Here is a 22,833-nt window from a genome sequence, read left to right on the forward strand (position 1 = left end):
ACAATCAGTAATTCAGTTTGGATTATCACTATTCAATAATTATAATTATTTGATTGTCATTGACCTGTTAAGGTGATCACTTGATTGATATTTCGGTAGTCAGAATGGTTAGACAATTGAAGATAGTTAACAGAGTTAGATAACTATTGATACAACTAACGGTTTTAACTGCTCTTGCCAACATTCACTGAAGGATGCTATGCCAATTATCGACAAAGTTGTAAGGGCTGTAAAGAATGAGCGTTGTATTCCTAAACTATATAACAAAGGTTTCTAACTATATTAAACAACTTGAGATTAACCAATAATTGTCTATTTTCTGTTGGTGTTATTCTAGAATGAAAAACATTTTCTACAAAAAGAGAAAAATAAATATAATAATCATGGCTACAAAATTCTGATTATACAGAGGTTTACAAATTGTCTGGACATATTTTGTGGACTTATTCCTTGGGCTAAGACAAACATAAGTATGGGTCTAAAATACCTAGATTTCTGTTTGTCGATCTGTTTGTGATTTTTAAGAATCATTTTATATCTTGAGCAGTTTTCAAGATATAAATTTCAAAATTGGTATAAATGTGTATTTTAGTAGGTAGGAAGAGCTTACAAAGTTTCGTTCCAATATTTCAATCCGTTTCAGTATGCCGGCTATTTGAAATCTGTAATGCAAAATGTCATGAAAACTGTAAATATTGAGAAAACTGCTTTTCAGATTAAAAGATAGAGTATTTAAATCCAAATCAAATGAGACCTTGTTTGTTAAAATCGGATGACAAACAACCGAGTTATCAGTTTTTTTCTACATTAGGTTACGCAATTTAATAGTACTAAACAATATGGAAGTCATATTATATTACGTTACCGATTATACCTACTAAAATACGCATTTATACCAATTTTGAAGTTTCTATTTTGAAAAATGCCCAAGCTATAAAATAATTCTCAAAAATCATAAACAAAAACTTAGGAATTTTAGACCCATACTTATATGGCATTTTATGTTTGTCTTAGCCCAAGGAACAAGTCCACAAAAAAGTCCTGACAATTTGAAAAACCGTGTATAAATGTACTTCTTTAAATTCAAATTTATTATAATCAGGGTTTAAATTACCTATGGTATAAACCCACAAATTATTATGGTAACATATGTAAATTAACCTTTAATTTTCAACACTCATTTATTCATCGCTAGTTAACGAACAAAAACAATGAACACTCTGGTATTTTATAACAAAAAGAAAACAATTTAGAAACCGTTGAAAAATCAAGATGGACCGAGCATTGCAGACTGCGGCTGTCGTTTTCGTCATTCTTCATTCCTCTTTTGTTTATTGACTGAGTTTGTTTGTCAGCATTTCCATCGTTCCATCTCTAAATTATCTACTTCTGTATTCTTGAAGGCTGGTTTTAAATAACCTTTGACAAAAACCTTCTTCACTCACTACATTCGGAATTGTTTGAAATATTCTTTAACGAAATAACCTCACTATTACATTTAAACTTAAGTATAATACAACTTTCCAGTTAGTCCTAATATGTTTTACCGTCTTTAGCTGATCATGTAATAAATGGCTGTATTTTCTTTTTTTGTCATACTACTAAAATGTATTCAACAATAAACAAATATTGTATTACAATAATGTGTAGACAAATTTAACATTAACTATAAAAACAGAAGTGTTCATTTAAAACTTCCCCACTTTCTTAGCATGGAAAATATCCAAGTCATTCGGCGCTTGAAACGTTGTGAAAATATTATTTTTTACAACCAAAAACATTTTGGCTAATGAAATAGCCGATCATAACTAATATGATCGTGGTATCACACGAAGAGGTTTACACGTTTGATTTTCTTGCCCATTTATAGACCGAACATTTTGAAACCTTACATAATTTAAAATGTAGGGGTTTAAAAATATTCTGGAAAAATGTTCACTTCCTTAGCCTTGTAGAAACAAAATGGTGGCATATTGAAAGTTTTACCAATTTGCTGCCTATAAAAATAACTTTTTTTTGTAATTATCTGATTTGTTTACTACGTTGCTGTTCTGACGTTCATTTTTTAAGAACAACCGTTTGATTGAAGGATAAAAACATAAGATATATTTTCCGGTACCGTTTTACTGAAACCGATTTGGCACAAAAACAACATTTTTTGTTTTTAAAGAAACATGTTTCAATATGCCACGATTTTCTTTCTATGGTTAAAGAGCTGAAATCCTAGAATATGTGTAGAATATGTTTGTGTAAGGTTTTAAAATTGTCGGTGCATAATTGGGAAAGTAAAATAAAATCACACGTTTAAAACTCTTCGTGGGACACAATGAATAATTTACTGTATTTTTATGTATTAAAACACCTAAAAATAATGGTCACTTGTGTTACATATTTGGGAACGGTCCAAACCTTGCCATCGACTACAAACTGTTGTTAGATAGTGCAACACCATTAGATGAGCCCTGTGATAAATAGCATCCTAAGAATTTTCCCACTTCAGATTAATTCAGCAACTTTCACATTTTATATTGAATCAACACACGAATTTAGCATTGAAATGTGTCCACTGGAGCACTTCGCGAAGCACAAAAGAGAGTTTTCAACTAAGAACTGACATTACCCAAACCTATGTTCGCGATGTTAGTTTTATTCCTTCGCCCAACTGCGTTCTCACTAAGTACAAAGTTAGGCCAGGACTTCGTGTTAAAATGGATCAACTAAATTCACAGCCTCGACTGAAAACTTTTTCCGAATTTTTAACATAATAAATGCCTACTGAATTTACGAAGAAAAGTTAACGCTCTGTTGCTAGGTCAAGATTAGCTGTTTGGCCGATATATTTAATTACCGATTCCAGCCAAAAACGAAGTTGTATTTCGTAACAGCTTTATAACTAAGTAATTAGGTAAGCATTCTTGATCAAGAAGTGGCCTAATAGGACTGAAAAAATGCTATCATTTTCTTGGATTGATTTTTTAAAGGTCCTTGACTGAAAACAATCTTGACTTTAAAAAAATCAACATTGAGAATACTACGAGTAGACTTGTCTTCCCATTGTAAAATCTGGGGAATATTTTTTAGTACTTATTTTTAACAAATTCCTTGCGTTTACAAAGAATTTTTCGCGTAGATTTTCTAAAATAAATATATATAAACTACCAGTAGGAATTAAAAATCCAATTACTCGATTGAATAAGATGTAATTAATTTAACAGAAATGAGTCTGTTAATAACTCCTAGCTGTAATTCTCAACATATATCCACGTAGGTAAGAAGGTGAGGATGAGAACTAATTGCCCCTACGAAATTACACTTTGCACGTGACTAAGAATATGAGCGCGATTTGAACGTAGCTAATTAAGTAGAATATATGGAGCATGGAATATATATATATGAATGCGTTGTCCACAGAACAACGAAAGGACACAGTATGTAAAAAGTAATATTACTTGGTTCATTTTAAAAGTAATTAAAGTTTTGCTAATGGTTTCGACATAACATTTTGAAATAAAACATTAAATTCTTCTAGGACATTTCTTTAACCACGAAATGAGTAAAAACGCCAACTTCTATTGGGAGTCATTATGCATGCGATGTCTTCAGTTCGTCACTAGGTACTTTCACTTAAAAAACAGTACAGTCCATTTTAAAGTTTTGTCAACGAAACTAGATCATTTCTTCGCCCTTTGCTTTGCTTCATACGTTTCTTCTTGTACGTCTTCTTAAGAATCTAACTCTGACAGAAACACAACGTTAAGTATGACGACTAGCTTCTTTGGAATTATAAACATTCAATTATTAAATTTCCCCTGACAACATGCCAATATTTGTGAACGTCCATCTAAAATTTGTTTATCACTTAAAAAAAAAAAATAAATAAACTATAGCCACTTAAACCGTGCACCGAAAGAGTATGCTCCGTTGTACAAGTAAGATGAAAATGTATAAAAAACTTTTTAATCAGCATATTATGTGTTATTAACTTTACGGACAATAAAAAGTACATCAAATAACACTTGAAACATATATTGCCACTTAAATTGTTTTAACAAATCGGTAAATGTATAGGAAAGATGTCAGTGATCGAATTCGATTAGAAACTTCAACGATCATTAAAACCCGATAGGAGAATGCTAAACCCAATCATCAAATATTGGGTTTCATTCCTCACACCCACCCCTACATTTAATTGTACTGTATTTTCCTTTCTTATCATGTTCAAATTACAGATAAACACAATTTAAATATATATTTTGTTTATTAATCTCAAACACAATTTTATAGTGCACATACACATACATTCTCCTCCAAAATTTACACCCGTAAATACGAAAGTACCAAAATGATCGCCGAGTATAACACCTATGTGATATATCTAAGTAATAAATCGTATAAGCAGTGTTATATTCGACGCGTCAACAGTATTCCCTTAGGCATATAATTTGAGTAGAGAACTGTTTATAATTAATGAGGCAAGTTTATAATAGTGATCCATTATCATATGACGTGGGCGGATATTTATCTACAGGTAAAATTACTTAACACCTACAGAATGTTAATATTCAGCGCATGCATATGAATAAAATACGTATATTTAGTTCCAAGTTAATTTTTCGCAATGGCGACTTTATTTTGTTAGTTTATGTCGACTTTTCCATCACAAGTTTTACCATTGCAACAATCACATGAATAAAAGTAATGTTGCTCAAGATATTTTAATATCTAGAAGATATTACCCAATAATTATATTTGTTTTACGGCGTTTTAGGATCTGCAATCTTAGTTAGAAATTTAAAAACCTATTTCGCTAATTTTTACTAACTCATAAAGGTTTATTTATTTTTCATATCCACCCCCAAGAAAATGTCATAAATTTATTTGAAACCACCCAACACAGTGGATCAACATTCTGTGAAAAGAAACTTCGTCATGCAAAAACCAGTCTTTATTGTCATCCAATTAAGAGAACAACGTCTAAAAGCCCAATAAAGACTATCACATGGTCACGGATTTACATTTAACCAACAAGCAAACAAGTTTATAGCAAAATTAAAATTCCATCAGATAGTTTCTACAATATCGGATCTACAGCTAATAACCACTCACTATTAAAATAAACCAGAGATCGTATCCTGTTGACGTTGAATATACAATAACTGTTTTGCAATGAGATTTTATCGTTATTCAATGATGTCATACTTTACGCGACATTATCACCGTGAACAAAAGATGTGAAAAGATAGGGTGTTCATAAAAGATGCATTAAATTTACATTAGAGTGTCTCGTGCATTGCTGCATCGTATAGTGTGGTTATCATAAATAGTTTTCTGTAAAAGTTATCTTTTTTTTTGCAAAATAATTTAAGTATGTTGTGGTACATAATAAAACACATAGTACAAATTAAAATATTCTCGTGGATTAAATCTAGTATAAATTTCTAGACTTTCTATTGTTCAACGCTTTTAGTTTTTGAAATAGGAAATGCTAAATTGCTAAGTGGTTTTATTTCAAGCTTTTAAATTATTGTTCTTTTCGGTTTGTCATTTTAGTAATGTCATTATATTTCATTCTTTGAAAAAAAAAGTATATCTGTTTTTCCCTACAACTTTGAGATAGTAGTACGTAGAATTAAGCAAATTACGGTACTAAATAGTTGGAAAAATCGATTTATAGTCCTACAGTTAATTTATTCACTTTTCTAGATCGTGGTTGGAAAATAGCTAGTACTACACAATAACTTTGGTCGTTAAAAAATTAAAATAATTTCGTACGATTTGACCAAAATATTTCCAGACCCAGGAGCCATTTTTTGTAATTGGGCTATGAAGTAATGATGCTATCTAACAAAAAGGTCGACGTTAGATAGTAACAAGACCAGGGTTTGGACCGTTCCCTTTCAAAACGTAAAACACGCCACTGGTATAAAAACGCACAAAATACAAAATAAAAACCAAAATAGATTAGTGTAATTTGACAAAATTATAATTTTACTCTGCAGTAAAATTTTTATGTGTAATTTATTGTCAAAAACATACTTTTAAAGAATTTAAAATTTCCGTAACACACATTTCCTATTTGTGTCTGAGTAAAGAAACAAATCCCACAAATAATCATGAAGGCGTGTGATTGCAAAACGCACATGCATCGCAGACGACGACATTATTCAGATGGCCTTGCATTTGTGACTTCGTCGTACATAATGCCGCACTTATATGGATTTTATTATTAAAATAACGATTATATTTGCAGCAATGCAATACAAAATATTGATTATGTAAATGCTACAAAAGTTATATTTTATAGTAGCATCACAAGATAGTTTTATTGTTTTTTTAATTAATTTCAACTTAAAGATAATCAAACTAAAAACTAGTAACGCGAAACGCTTTTATTTGTATACGTAAATATTTTATTTTGTTTTGTAAGTTTTTGATTACTGTGTTTTTCATTGAATGATTTACTGGTTCTAAATATTAATAATTAATATTTTTCGCTTAGAGTGTTTTGAGCAGATTTAACATCACAAGAAAGAAACAAACTATTGAAATAAAACCAGAACCATAATTCGATCGTAGAAGAGAAAAAATCAATACATAGAAAACAAGTTGTAGAATGTGATTTAGTCAACTTATTCACTGATTAAATCTTGATTGAGCTGTAATACGGATATATGAGTAGAATCAACCGGAACATAATTTAATTTTTGCTAAAGGGTTAACAGTCTATTGCAGTGTTAAAGGTCAGTTGTTTAATTATTGACATGATTTCAAAAATTTGCATCCAAGGAATCTGTTATATATTATTTGTACGAACTAGTTGACTGTTATAAATCAGTAACAGTTTTTTTTTTTTTTTTTTTTTTTTTTTTTTTTTGAGATTTTAACAATTAAAATCTAACGATTGGTCTTATTTGGTCGTTGGTTCCATAACTTTAAATCAATAACCAAATTAAATATTGTTGCAAATCACTAAACAAGTTATAACAATGATATGAGGTAGTGTTGATAAATTACAGAAGTTTGAAGGGAATATTAGTTGGATGGATATTGTCCAAGTCCACAGTGGACGGTTAGGCTCAAACTTGGGACCAACCAGGGGTGCATTTGCTGATTACTAGCCTAGAGTTATTACAACTGGACAACCGTAGGGCTCCCGAAAAACAGTTTAAACAAGGGTTCTATTCTTAATATAGTTGTATTTATTTTCAAGATTGATGATGTAATAAAACATATTTTTATTTTTATCTTGTTTGTTTTCAGTTTAGAGAACGACGTTGCAAAATCAGTTGTGAAAATCAGAGTTTATCTTTTGGGAAAAATTAGATGTAAAATTTCACAAAAATACCTAAATTAGCGTGTTGGCTGGATTTACGATTTTGCTAATAGGAAATCTTAAATTGTTAAATAAGACAAAAAGCCAATTAAATTTAATCTATTTCGTTACACTACCTAATATATAAAACATTCAATCATTACTAATGTTTAAGTCGCAATAGTGATATTTACAACGTAGCACATCACAATTTTAAACCATGCATAAAATAAATTACACAATTTAGAAGATGACATGGTATATTTATTTTTACTATTTGTACACCAGATTTACATATTGTAGTTTGTAGTCTGGAGGCTTATTAATTAAAATTTTCACGAATCTTTTTGAACAAATTAGACCACTAATTAGCTCGATTCATCAACGTTACGTAACAATTAATTGTATAAATATTGTATCGAAATCATGATTTGATATTTTATTACTTTTGAACGATTAACAACCATTTTAACCATGAAGCTCGGCAATTCAACGTTAAACCCGTGACAATCACACGAGAAAAACGTGCCAGGACGAACGTGTTACAAAATATGTGAACGTTTACAATAATCTCGACGGAGAGATGAAATATCCCTGTGGTTAACAGCTGTGCTGAGGCACGTCTGCGGGGTCGAACCTATTGTTGAGTCGCTTCTGTGAGTCCGAATCTACTATTGACACAAGGGATTACCGTCTTCTTGACACCTGCCGATACATTCCTAAACCGTGGGAATCGTCTACTTCCTCGTGCTTTGAGGTTTGGATTTTCCACTAGGGAGCAATTATTTTAATTTAAAAATATATGGTTTTGTTTGGTAAAACAAAGTTACGAATAAGGGATAGTGAAATTAATTTACAGTGAAAAATGGTAATAGAGGGGTTTGGATAAGATAAATACTGAGGAATAATAAAGGAAAGATGGAGAAATACGACGCAAAATATAAAAAATGTAGGCCAATTTGGTAAATAGTTGAACTATTTAACTCATCGAGAGACAGTTTTGGAGATACATGTAGCTAGTGAACATCACAGAAATGTGTTCTATTACGCTAAGAAAACATTTAATATGAGCGTACACATGAAAATATCTATTATGTTATATACGACGAAGAATTACCGAGATATGTATGATTAGTTAGTAAATATTATTCAGGGAATTACATCACCAATACATACTTGGAAAAGCGTAAATATAAATCATAAAATGGAAAAGCAAAAACAAAAACTTGATTGTTTCAGACAACTTTCATTTAAACTCCATTTTCCTCAACTTGTAATGCAACTCAAGTAAACTTAAAAAATAAAAATAAAATAAATCAAAGAACATAAATGTGCGAAATGGCATAGAGAAACACATAGAATATAACAGATAAATAGTTTGGCTTGTACAGTAACTTACAATATAATATTGAGAATCATATCAGATAGTAACACGAAGATTAAAAATAAGTAAGATAGCTAATTCAGTATGAAAATTGCTTATGATACAGTAATGTGGGCCAAAACACTCAGTAACACCCGAATCTAAACAATAATGACAACCGGTTGGTAACAGATGTTTATGTAACCGACGTAAACTAAATGTTATATATTTATCATAAACTAGTGACATTTCGATTTATCTGTCTCCATTAAATTAATCCTGAACTATTATTTGAATTTACTAAATAAAATAGTAACCCTACGATGGTAAATTCAATTTTGCTTCCCAAATACTTTTAAAACAAAAAAAAACACAAGATAGAAAAAATACGTTACTAGAAGTAACACAGCAGGATACTGTGCTATTGTATGAGGAGACATTTCTGTATTGTATTTATCTGCAGTAACTGATTCCTTTGAAGGACTCTTTTTCAAAAACCACCTTTGTTGGCAAACAATAACTTGAACCCGCTTTATCGTTTTAAATGCTTATGTATCTGTCACTGTATGGCCCTTTGTGTATCGAAGCAATAGCGACAACAGTATTAAATACTTTGTTGTGTTCTGCGAATGTATCCTGGAGAGAAAGACAAAAGTATTGTGTTTTTATACTATGTTCAGTTGAAAATTTGTATTTTTAAACACATCTGGATTTATTTAAAGAAACATATATAGCCCAATTGATTTATTTTTTATTTAGGGTATCCAAGATTCTTGTGAAAAACCTAACCTTTATCAGTCAAAGTATGACCTAAAGTAAATACGTATTTATTTCATAAATTACAAATATTATTTTATGTAATATTACGATCTGTAAGTGGTCCGGTGTATTAAATTCCTTTAGTATTTTACCATAAGTACGATATTAGCATAATCGAAATTGTTAAATGTTACAAATAGCCTTTATAATGTGAATAATGTAAATGCATATATAGTGTATGTATTAAATTAGCATTACAGTCAAGGTACTACCATCGACTACATACCATAAATAATATACAGTGACATGGTAGTACAGTATTTCAATTTAAACAATATATATTTTGTTCGATTCAAAAATTTTATCAAATCAATCAATTTCATCAAATGTTATCATAAATTTTATTAGATTAAATGAATTTGTTACATTTAACAGTTTACTAAATTCCTAAGGAAGATCATTTACATTCCAACACTAACATTTAAGAAACTATCACAAAATTGCAGATTTAATTCAATTTAACAGTATTGAGCAAAACATTTCCTTGGCGTCAACTTAAGATAAGAACTTCAGGAACGGAAGTTTAAGTATATTGAAGCTAACTCGGGATAATTCAAAGAACCATTATACCCGAGCAGTTTCGGAGATATAGCAGCTTAAGACTGCAGAGAAAGATGTACGTTTACTTTGACTCTGAAAACTATTTACCTGAGTTTATTTAAATCAGTTAAGAACTCTTTACGTAATCCCGATATTGCAGAGAGCTCCTTTATTTGTGGATAATCCAATTTAGATGCGATTCTACCTATAGAGCGGTTGACGAATTCGTCTTTTCACTTTAAAAGGTACTGGTAGTGAGTTTTACATTATAGTTAAGAGTTAAAATTAAACATTTCTATTTCAAAATGTTTTGCTATATTTTCAACTATCACCGAAATGCCAGCAACAAACAAGTTACTACAATAAATGAGTTAGCAGCTGAATTAAATTGAATAATACATTGATTATGTGTATATCATCGGTTAAAATGTTCTCATTACTGTATTTAACTGCAAACTATAATTAACCAAATCAAAATGAGGATGTAACTCAGTGTTTAATCCAAAATACGAGTAAAATATGAGCGTGAAATGAGTGTAATAATAGACTACCTAACACAAGTAGACTTCTCATCACATTATAAGATTTGAAACTTGTTTAAGATGGCTGGCTCATGTCAATGACAACGTACGTTTGACAAAATGTTGGGTCTCCAATTTTTTGGGTAAATTTTATGATTTGTGCTTTATTAAGAAAATCAGAGAAAGAGCTATTGCTTATAATTAGCTCGTTTTATTTGGTTAAAGTAGTTTTAAAATAAACAAAAACAAGCTATTTTTTAACACGCCTCTAGAGGCACAGGACGGAACTTACACTACAATTTTCTTCATCTGACCCGTACGGGTGGCATATCTACTCAGGGAGTATGAATTTGAAGGCTATTAAAACTAATTTATATTTAGTTTGCTGCCTGCCCCACTGAAAATACTTCTTCACAGGGCCAAGAAGTCTGATTTTAGGTTGACACTAACAAAATGCTGGATCAAACACATAAGCCTATGAAATTCAAAGCTACTCACTCAGCGAGGCGTTGTTCAGCTTGTTCTGGTCGACTTGTCCCCGGAGCGCTCTCAACTTCCTCAACTTGAGCTCCTGCGCCTCCACGCGGTCTCGTAGTCTTCTGAGCCGCTCGTGCTCCGCCGCCACCTGCTGATGTCTCGCCTCATGCTGCTTCAGGAACCTCAGCCGCTGCTCCTTGGCCGCCAGCAACTGTCTCTGCGAGTCTATCTGCTGCTGTTGCCTGCAAGCCATCTCCTCCAGCTCGCTCAGCGTCAACTCCACCCCGTCCCGCAGCTGAAACACGAACCGTACAGTAGTTAGATTGGTAAAATAGAGATGGATAGACATTGTACAGGTTGGGAATGTTTGCGAGGAACTACATGAAACATGGTAAAGAAAGTAAAATTCAGACGGTGCAAGTCATAAATAAGGGAACAGCCGCTGAACCTGTGAAAATGCCATCTTGGGGAACAGGCCCAACCTATAGGAGGATTAATTGACATTATTAACATTACCTACTAACATTAACATCTGGGTTCACGTCAGCTTATCTACGACTGATAAGTTGTGTCTTCGCACAAACTTTAAACGTTTAGGCAAATTAAAATAAAATAAAATTGTTCTAATGAACTGCGTAAAGCACTGGTCTAAGAATACCTATTGAAGTCGTACTTTTTTGTATAGTCTATTGAACCAAAAACTAGGTATCCATTCGGATTCACCGTTGTCCCAATCACTCAAAGCAACCATTTAATATTAAAAAATATTGCTATGCTATAGAGAACTAGAATAGACTAGATAAAAACGTGACATTATTCCATACAGTAGAATGCATGACATCGCTATAAATGGTTTTATGTGTAATAACGCCTTTAACGGTAGAATATGCATGATTATAGTATAAACATAAAGATACTGGATGCGAACTAGTCGTTACGAGATATTTACTGGGATTGAACATTGATTTTATATTTTTTATTTAATTATGTTGGGTGTATTAGGTCCCGTTTGGAAAATGTATATATCTGTATTAAAAAAATTACATAAATGGTACTTTATAAAATTAAGTGCATTGTTTTTAGCAGCATAAATCTCAAACCGTGAGAAAAACAATGTTTCTTGCACTAAAAAATAATTTTAAAAATGATTGTGGTTATTTTAAACAAAGATTACGTAAAATGACTACAATGAAAAACGCACATTAATACCCAATTCTTAAGGTAAATTTCGTACAAATTTAAAATTAACTTAAAACTGTGGAAGTTTAAAACAGGAACAAATGGGAGAATCGAGAATATCTCGAACATCAATTCATTTTAATCTCCCGAGTTGCTAAGAGTCTGCGATGATCCTTAAGGAATGCGCCCCAGGTTGCCTACAAGTTCCAAGGAATGCTCTGCATCCTGGATAATATGCCAAAGGATCTCAGCAAGTCTAATAACACTTGAAATATCGACGCAAGTTAATGTCGAGCACTTCCCATTCTTAAGAGACAATTAATTTCTCCGATCCTCATTTACTTTACTTATTGCTCACAATTATTCAACAGTCTTAATTCGTCAAGTTAAACATGGAATATACTTATATTTTGTTGGATTAAATTACTTAAGTAGGAGGATACATCTCAACGACAATTTTCTTCATTTGATTAGTTTATATAATAAATCTTTTAGATAGTAAAATAATAGTTAGGCATAACACATGTACACGTTCAAGTTAAAAATAAAATTTAAACTATGAATACTGTCATTATTTCTTCATATTTATTTATTACGAAGTGTTGATTTTTTTGAAAAAATAATGTAATAAACATAATTTTTGTTATTCCAACTATAAAAGCTGTTGTACTTTACAAATCCACATGTATAAATAAAGTTTCAATATTTATACAGTACATCATAATTGATTAACTAACCCATATATTCGGTGTTGAACAAACAATAAATATTTAAATGACGACCTTAATAAATTACCCATAACGTTCTAAAATAACTCATTTAAAATATTTATTTTGTCAAATATTTATGACCAATTCAAAGAATTTTAAATTATGATGGGAAACCTATTTATCAATCCTAATTACAATTGTTTAATGCATGAATATGTTATTTGCTCGAAAAATCAATGACTGCATCAAACCATGCAAAAATACATCAAAGGAGTACAGCATTCGTTTGGTCGATGAATTAATTAAACTCCAGCCTTTGTCAGTAGGGCACATAAGCAGATGAAATTAAACAATATTAATTCCCGCGAATTAATATATTTGTAATCGTTATACAATTTTAATTATTTGTGATAGGCTACCTCTTCGACTGTTCTAAATTTGAAATTAACTATGGTGAATAGTGTTTAGGCAAGGGATCCACAACCCCTAATAAAGTAATTAAATTACGATCATTTATGTAATTGAAGTTACCTTTATGGATATAATCAAATACTATCTATCAACGTCTCTAAAGCTAAAAAAGCTTGGATATATTTAAAATATAATTAATCCTACCAAAAGAAAGGTTTATGTGGGTATTCTAGAAAATTGCATTAAGTTAATATACAAATATAACTTTAAAATATATTTTTCAATTAAATTAACCATAAAAATCTAATCCGTATGTTCGTGTAAATATTTCTCAGTGAAGTATTTACAAAATATAACTCTGGTTAACGCAAAACAAAGAAACAATCATTCTTATTTAATTCGCAAACGCAAAATTACAACCGATGTTCAAGTTTTTCAACCAGGAAAAAAGCAATTATTTTGAGTAAAAAAATTATGCCTAAAAATATTATCTCTAAGAAATTACCCCCTTATCTTAATCAAATTTGCTATTTTTTATATTAGAACACACTTTAAAGCTGTCAATTTGAAAAGTTCTGACAATTATATTCATCGGATTACCGAGTCTCACGTAATCGCTTAACCAAACTCACAGCTGATTCTGTTTAAAACTCACGTAATGATGGTAATGACGCAACAGTGTCACATGACGTCACGAATATGACAACCATGTGACAAACTATGTGACACGTTGATGTGTGTGAACAACAACAGTGTCGATAGTTTGAATGATTAAACACAAGTTAGTTGCGTTTCGAATATACAGTATAGGTACAGAACGTGAGTGTGTAGGGGAAAATTAGTGAGGGGATAGAATATACGGGAGGAGATAAGTTAAAGTGGGCGCAGATAATAAGAGGGTTAAGAGGAGAGGTATTAGGGGAATTAAAGGAGGGAAAACTATGGAAAAAGAGAGAAGAGGGTATGAAGGGAGTTTACATGGGATTTAGAGGGTGTTTAAAGAAGGGTGAGAGCTTAGGGGTTTAAATAGAAATAAGTAAGTAGAGGGGGTTTTGATTTTCAGATGGCAAAAGCAAAGCAATACTTAAAGGAACGTAATTAGCTGTGGCCGTATACACATGTGACGGTTTGATGACAGCTAAAAGTATATATAATTGCTTCAAAGGCGGGAAAGAGTTCAGGTACAACGAGAAGAGAAATTATAAAGCAAAGTTTAAATAGGGAAGCACATAGAGGGAATCTAAAGGAGAAATTGAATAAATTAGGAAAGTATAAGGATAGGAGCTACGAAGAAGACGTGCCTGCATACTAATTTCCTTTGAAGGTCCACCTCTTTTATCTCTCTATACAGTCTAATTTTGTACCACACGAAAAATATTGTATAAGGGCTTGAATATTAACGTGTTTTAAGACATTCAAAATCCTTTAGTGATAAATTTAAACTGGAACGTTCGTAATTTTAAATTTTGAACTGTCTAATTTGGTACCAAACGGAAAATACCAAACTTTCATTTTTCAAAGACTGCGCCTTGATTGTGTATGTTTAATACTTTATACGTGCATTTAAGACGATCAAAATCCACAGTATCGTCAATTCTAAAATTCGCTAATATTGATAGATATTTAAACAAACCTGTCTGACAATCGGAATCAGAACTAAAAATTTAAATATTTAACAAACTTCTGTAATTGGTGGATGATATCGAGAGTATCAGTTATGCCCTGATCGGTTGAAGTCCTAATTAGCAGTAATTTCAATACAAATCAATAGCTTAGTTTGTTTGACAAGGAATTTTTTTTTTGTTCCCCATATCTTACGAATCAACTTAAGGCAATAAAAAAACCTAAATAAAATATGACCCTTTCCGAAATATCTAAAAACACTCTAATAGTATAAGATTACTTCAAATAAGTAACTGTAAGACAATTATAAAAAGATAACAGATAAAAAATTCACCTTTTTAAACTCTCTTTATTTTAGAAATAATTCTAATTAATGGAAAACTATTACAATAAAATACAGTCTGAGTGAAAAGACAATTAGTAATCCAATTTGGTTCCCGGCATAACCGGAAAAGGCGCACCTGTGGGCGATTCAAAACAGGATTTAGACGTTCTTTAACAAACTCCTCAGAAAAGGAAAACCTTGTAGCAAAACAGGCTTGCAACAACCCTTAACTACTTAGAACTGCTGCAATGCGTCCTGTCCTTAATCCACGCTTTTAAGAGTAAATTGTTGAATCAAAACACTCCAGTCGTTGTTTTATAAAACTAAGTAAATACGTTAGTTAAGCCAGAGAGTTGTCAATTGGATTAAGATTAATTTGCGTCGTATACTTGCTTACATTTGCTAACGGTATACAATGAGTACTATTGTGAGTACTTAATTGTTGGATAAATAGTATAGTTGTGATATATTGTAACAGAATATCATATAATTAAATAAATTCAACAAGCCATAATAGGAGCCACATGGAAAGCTCAGAAAATGTAACCTTACAACAATTAGTGTAATACAGTTTTAAGGCAATTTTGTGAAATCCTAATAATATCCAATGTCATAAGATCTTGACGAATAAATTCATCATAACGGATTAGTAAAAACAAAATGTGATGTTCTATAACTTACTATGAAAATCTAGTGTTAATTCCGAATGTTTGAAATTTTTTTTAAGCCCAACGGTACAGAAACCATCACACATCAAATAAAATTTTAGCATTTTTAGTTTTTGAAAAGGAATGTTTGATATAAAAAAATCTGCATATGTGCAGTATTATTAAAAAAAAAACGTTAGAGTTTAAAAACAAATAGTTGCGGTTTTATTTTTCATTAAGGAGGAAATTTCGTTTAAAATGTTCAATTCGACATTACTAAAACGTGGAAAGCATCGGTTTCTTGTGGAAATGGGATTTAAACAGTCTTCCTTACCCCTCTCTCCACCTAGATGTTTTATCTCTTGGCAGACACTACATGCATTTTCGAATCTCTCCATTTTAGAGTACTTAAGTGTGGGTAAAGGTTTTATCCTGCCAGTTAAAAAGAACTATATAAATACAATAAGTGACTATTGGTATCGTTACTGGATGAAATAGAATCGATTTTTATCGAATTTAATCATCTAGCACATCTGTTTTCAGAGTCTTATACGTCATAATTGATTTTTACCGAATAAGAAAGCATCATCCTTGTAAATTGTTAGGCGATCTTTCGAAACGAATGTGTACATAGGCGAATACGTAAAAGATAGCCTTTCTGTGTATATAAACGCTATTTGTAGTTTTCAATTGATAACTTTAATAGGATATTGATAATTGGATTGAATATTTAATACCGATTCAAAATTGACACATTAATCCTAAATGAACACGCACATTGCTTGCCACAGTATTCATCCACTACATCGACATCTACTCGTTTTTGCATGATTTATAAATCTAACACAAAAGATAAAATCCAATCATCGAATTTAAATTCAAGAATTTTCTACGTAAAAAAAAACTTAGATAAATTTAGACTTCTCATTCCATTGTAAATTTTGAAGCTCGTTTTTTGTGTCTAGTTAATGGCCGGTGACACTGACTGTTAGTGGCAATGAAATTTTGTTGGTATTATTTTAGGATTAATTTCATAATTTGCGCTTTACTGTTTGGTAATATAACTAGAGGACGAGTTATTTATTTGTTCAAACAATGTTTTAAATTACTGAAATAACGAGAAACAAATTGTGAACAAACACAACCTCTACAGTGCACCGGACAGAACTAACAATGAAATTGGCTTCAGCTGTTCCATAAGATGAGAAATCTTCTCCGGGAGTATGTTCTATCTATGGTATATAAAAAGTGGTTAAATTAATGTTTCATTTGCAGCAAATGATTTTATTCAATAAATATGAATATATCGTGAGATCTATTCCCTTTTATTAAATTATACTCCTCGTCGCTTGGTATTATTACGAAAGTGATGTCAAAGTACTGCTGGAAACATTTAACTCCAATAAATTAAAACTGGAAATACCTTAACAATTTAGAACTTAGAAATCTAAAACACTCCAGACTTGTATTCATTAAAATCTGTTTATCTTCAACGAGTATTTAAAAAACATAATTCTAAGAAAAAAGTATATTGTTGATTTAAAACAAGAAGAATGCGGACAAAAAATGGCGCATCAAGTCTCCATGTTGCGAGAAACATGTTTACAATTACACTAAATGGGACTGATGTAAATAAAGGAACCTGCGTCCGGGTCAGAGCTTTAGGGAATACAACAACTCCATGTTAGGACAGTTATGTTGGCAATGGTAATGACGGAAAAATATTGCACGTAACTTCATTATGTTGACTCAGTTTTCAATCTGTTTTATTTAAAACGCAAGGTTTCGCAGTTTAACGAAAACTCTGCATAAATATATATATACAAAAGTAGTTGCAATTTCATATAGGTTTATATTTACGAATTATAGTTTGAGAGTATTTAATTGATTAACAGAGGTATTTTAAGTTTTGAGGCACCTCCAAAAAACAATCTGACAATTTTAAACTTTTTTCTTTTGTTAGAAGAATACGTTTTCAGCCAAGAAGCATTTTTGTTCTCTAAACTAACGATTGCTCGACACTTTTCCACAAACGCATGATTGTAAGATGTAACAGATTTAGAAATGGTTTGGGATTGAAATAGATATAATATATAGTCGAAGCGTTATTTTAATGGGAAAACGATAGTCCGAAACTAACACATCACTTTGTAGGACAAGGAAATCAATAATATCTCGGACAAAAATTAAGTCATTATGAAAAATGAACAGAATAACAATACAATATACTAATACTACTATTTTAAAAGTTGAAACTGTGTAAAATATTTTGATAAGGGGTCTTATACGCGAGTTATAGTATTTACCGCCAGTTTGGTTTGGATAGGTTAGGTCTTGAACAGATTAATCTAGGTTGGGTTGGATCTGCGATCGATTGTATTAGGTTATGTTAGGTTAGGTTATGTGACGTTCATTGGATCTCATTCACCAAACCTTTTGTATTTACATTATCAAATTGTTAGATGTGTCAAAGTGCCTGGTCAATCTATCTGTACAAAACTGTATTAAAAATAGTAGTAAATAAACTGAAACAAAAAGAATACTGGTTGCTAATAAACCAACAGTTTTTCCTTATCTGTTATTATTTCTTAGAATTAATTAGTCAACCATGAATGCTCAAACTTGTTAGCAAGTTTAATGAAAGAAACGAGTTTTGTCCAGGTTAATGAGAAAACTAGTACAAGTTGTGCGAGAAGTTTGAACAAATGGTGATTTAAAGTTTAGCGTAATAAATCGATCGATTGCAAGGCGTGTCCGAGAGTTCAGAACTTCAGTTTTGAAGTGATAAAGTTCTTCACCGTTTTATTGCACCTCATCCATATTTATTTTCGAGAAACAATCCTTTAAAACAATGCAATAATCCTTTTCTTCTTGCTATCTTCCCTTTCTTGTGAACTTGGAGAACAAATAATGAGGCTTGCACCTGAAAGTCTCCTGTAATCCAGGGCGCGCGGCTAAACGGACAGTTGAAATAGTGTTTGGTGAGACTTGAACCATAGATTACACATAATGTTTAATCTATGCTTGAACGTAGGCAGTTAACTTAAAAGCTACTACTTCGTACACGTAAATTTATCTTAAGATGTGTCTAGGTCACTGGGAAATCCTCAAAATGTGGAGGATAGTACCTAAATGGTAAATATTACAGTAAACCTATTAGCATTTTTACGGTTTGCGTTTGATACACGTGATAAATTAATACATTTTGATATCCTTGAGAAATTACAACATGTCTTATTTATGAAGAATTTGTAAAAAAATGCGTTTCGGTATTTGTTGAATCAAGATGTAACAAGATCTGTTGTAGGACTTTTTAATTTTAAGATAACTATTATTCGTTGAATTAGAAGACTAAGCTTCAAATATACCTGGTAACATTCGAATGCTTAACATTAACCCAAATATAATTGTAAACAACAATCCCCCAAGATTCCAATACAACAGATTCTCATTATTCAATTCACAAACCAGTCACTAATTTTTTTTCCAATTTCCTAGAGGGCAAACACTGAGCGCTGTGAAAGAAGCTATTTGTCAAGTTCTGGTCATGGACGGGATTACGTTTCCGACAAAAAGCGCGAATTACAGGCCCGCTATTGACCATTGAGGGTCTAGAATGGGGACAATCGAGGTCTTAGGCGTGACCGATCCAGCGGTCGCTAGTGTGTAGAGTGTTGACCCCAACATGGACTAGGACCTGGTCTTGATGACGATCGGTGTTTTCAAAAGAAAATAATTATCAAATTCGAGTTTATTTGCATTATGACAAATTGTGAAAGCATATCTCCTCGAATATTACAAATTGTAACTCTTCACTTATGTGACGATTAGCCTATTTAAAAATCCATCAATAGGCTAATCAGTAAAAATTAAGCGTTGTATGGTTAATTTGAACAACATGACTATGGTTTGCTCTTAAACGAAAGTGATTAAAGATACACCAAGTCATAGCTTAAAAGGATCGATTTCATAAGGTGTGTATAAAATTAAAATGGCCACCATTGTGAGGTTTAAAGTCGAATCAATATGATTTTCTTTCCTAAAATAGGTCTCTTCTACCTTAACATACATACCGAGTTTCATAAAGATCGGTTGAACAAATTTCAATATACAAATGTTTATGTAAAAAATACAAAATGGCGGGTATCTGGTTAACGAAGTGATTTTGGAAAAAATGTTATTCTTGATTTTCTCTTTATTTTGACCCAAGAAATCACTAGGTAAAATATGTCCCCACCTTTTGTGAACACCCTGAAGATCAACCTTAACAAATCAACATTCCACTGGAATTGTATATAGGTTCAAAATTACCATATACAATCAATAAAGTAACTATATCGCAGACTATTTGTAAGGATATGTTTCCATAATACATCAAAGCATTCATCACAGACACATGTTTGACCATCAGTTTTTTTACAACTTCACACCATTCATATTTCCACGTTTTTAAGTCGGATGCGTTTTTCCAATACGGACTCTAAACCTTCAATAAATATGGAAATCCTGAACACCAGGCGGGCGATGGGGCACTCGAATCATACCGAATTTGCATGTTCATGAATTATATGTTGTCCCCTGAGACCTGATGTTTAAAAATAACTTTTTTTGTTTTCTAAAACCAAAACAACACTTTAAAATGTTGCAAAAATGTGGAACACAGTTTACTATCAAAGTATTGCTATGCTAGTTAAAATCCGGTTTGCTAATAGTCGGTAAAATTGGGATTTACTTTGTAGGCAATAACGATAAAACTAGTTATTGTTTGATAAATAGAACAGTCTCGTCTTAATTCAGTCTTTATTATTAACCCGTAACAACGAATATTACGGCGTGGTCCATGCTTATTATCAACATCAACATCTAGTTACTTCATAAGAGACAATTAAAGTGGTGAATAATGTTAATTATTAAATAAAATGTCACCAGTTCAATATCCTCTGATTGTATTATATGACGACTGGTTTCGTGACGACGGCCACATCATCAGGTAGATCCTCGTAGAACGATTCGTTTAATACACTTAATGTTTGAACCGGTCGCCATAAGACAAAATCAAATGATATTGAACTGGTAACAGTTTATGTAATAGTTTAAATCTTCAATGTCCAGTGGTAGGAAAATGAACTCCTATCCATTCGCCACCCAAGCATAATTTTATCCTATGTACATGCACTGGTACTGTACTTGTTTAGGTTTTGGTTTCCAGAGCAGAAGCTATTATTTGTTTTTATGAAACGGGTTAAGTATAACAAGATACTAGTATTACAGGTACAAAATCATTTAGCAATATGACTTTGACCTACGCACTATTAGTCAGTTGAAGGTCAAAGTGCACTGGACGAGTGGAAATCATCGAACTAAAGTAGCGGTCATAACTATGCATTGAATAATTGATGAATTGGAATGTAAATTTAATTAACAACCAAATTACCTGCAGTGAAATCAATGATTCTGTTGGCATGCATGAATAATAAAGTGAAAACTCTAGCTTATTAGCGTTGTGTTTTTTCTGTGTACCATATGGGAAACATTCAATGTTAGATGTTAAAGCTAACACTTTATCTAATGTAGAATATAAATAGAACGCAAGTAGGCATTATCCTCCTGCTTAGTAAAATTTGGAAACAATCAGCGGCAGCAAAATGAAGAGGGACAACACAAACATTTCACTCCGCGATGGTCAAAACAAGGAAAATAAAAAAAATATAAATGCATTTTAAAGGTACAACTAAAAACTGTTTAACCAGTTCAGTGTTATTTACCGATACATTCTTTATGTCTTGTTCATATTTTTTATCTTATAAATTACCAGTTTACGATACGACCAGTATACACTGTTTAAAAAATCTAAATAAAGAACCAAAAAATGTGGCTCTAACTTACCAGATTAAAGTTACTACTAAGAGCCAATTTTGGACTTTGTTATGTGTACCCAGACTTAGAATATTCAAGACCCATCGTTTTCATAAAAAAATTTAATAAATCGACTATTTAAATATTTTCAAATAAAACAATCTCTTGGATTAAAAGTAATTTTAGTACACCGTAACAATACGAATCGATGTAAAATAAATCTATCTGTATTACCAATGATTATATATTTGATTAAATAAACCGTTATAAAAATTCGGAAAATAAAAATGACTCGTAGGCTAACACGGTATTCTTCATGTTCTGGAAATGAAATGATTTGCTCGGCCAAACCCCGCCTGACTAAGCAGATATTTAATTGGAGCCTCCGTCCAACTTTTAACAGCTGTTGCACACATTAGTTCTTTTTCACCACACTATGATGTTTTTGGCTGTATTACATACGTTAATTGGTGGCTGAAAGTTACGTTTTGCTGGCCATGCCAGCTGTCATCGTAATTTGGGGACCGAGCAGGTTTTTACAGGCCGGGGCCGCAAAATCAGCTGTCCGCTTACTTACTTAAAACATGAATGCATTTTAAATACACAATCAAAATCCATAGCATTGCAATATAATTGTGTTATTCTCACCGTTGCCTAGCAACTATTTATTATTATTTTTGCTGATTCCTCAAAATATTTCTTCCCATAACCTTAAAGTTGTAGTTGTGTTTACTATCAGTGTGCATTATTATGGTGGTGAATAGTGGTAGTGGAGTATAGTGTGGTGAAAAATAGCGTTCGTACCACGGACCGAAATGGTTTTGCAGCTCTCGATCGATTTAAGTTCTCAACTTCGTCTCGAACTTAAAAACCATCTCGAGCCGGCAAAACATCATTTTCGGCCCTAGGTACGAAATATACTATTACATATTACTCTTTTCCGCTTTTTGAGCTTTTAAACAATAATTAACTTTTTTATTTAATAAGGAAAATAGTTTGCAAAATATTTTTTGACTTACATTAATTGACACGTTTAGTTTTGTAAGCTTG

At 31.7% G+C, this 22,833-nt stretch overlaps 1 protein-coding gene across 6 annotated transcripts in view; it reads right to left on the reverse strand.

Annotated features, from left to right (window-relative positions):
• The window catches only part of LOC128985324 (apoptosis-stimulating of p53 protein 2-like), a 445,246-nt gene that overhangs the window by 38,179 nt on the left and 384,234 nt on the right, over positions 1–22,833 (reverse strand). For all 6 annotated transcript variants that reach the window (XM_054404718.1, XM_054404720.1, XM_054404717.1 and 3 more), the window contains one exon: positions 11,054–11,327. In XM_054404718.1, coding sequence (XP_054260693.1) covers positions 11,054–11,327 — 274 coding nt within the window. The remainder of the gene's footprint in view (positions 1–11,053; positions 11,328–22,833) is intronic.

The sequence above is a fragment of the Macrosteles quadrilineatus genome, unplaced genomic scaffold (genome assembly GCF_028750875.1).
Source record: "Macrosteles quadrilineatus isolate MER2022 unplaced genomic scaffold, UCM_ALF_1.0 Scaffold_2__2_contigs__length_208266976, whole genome shotgun sequence".
NCBI classification, from domain to species: Eukaryota; Metazoa; Arthropoda; class Insecta; order Hemiptera; family Cicadellidae; genus Macrosteles; species Macrosteles quadrilineatus.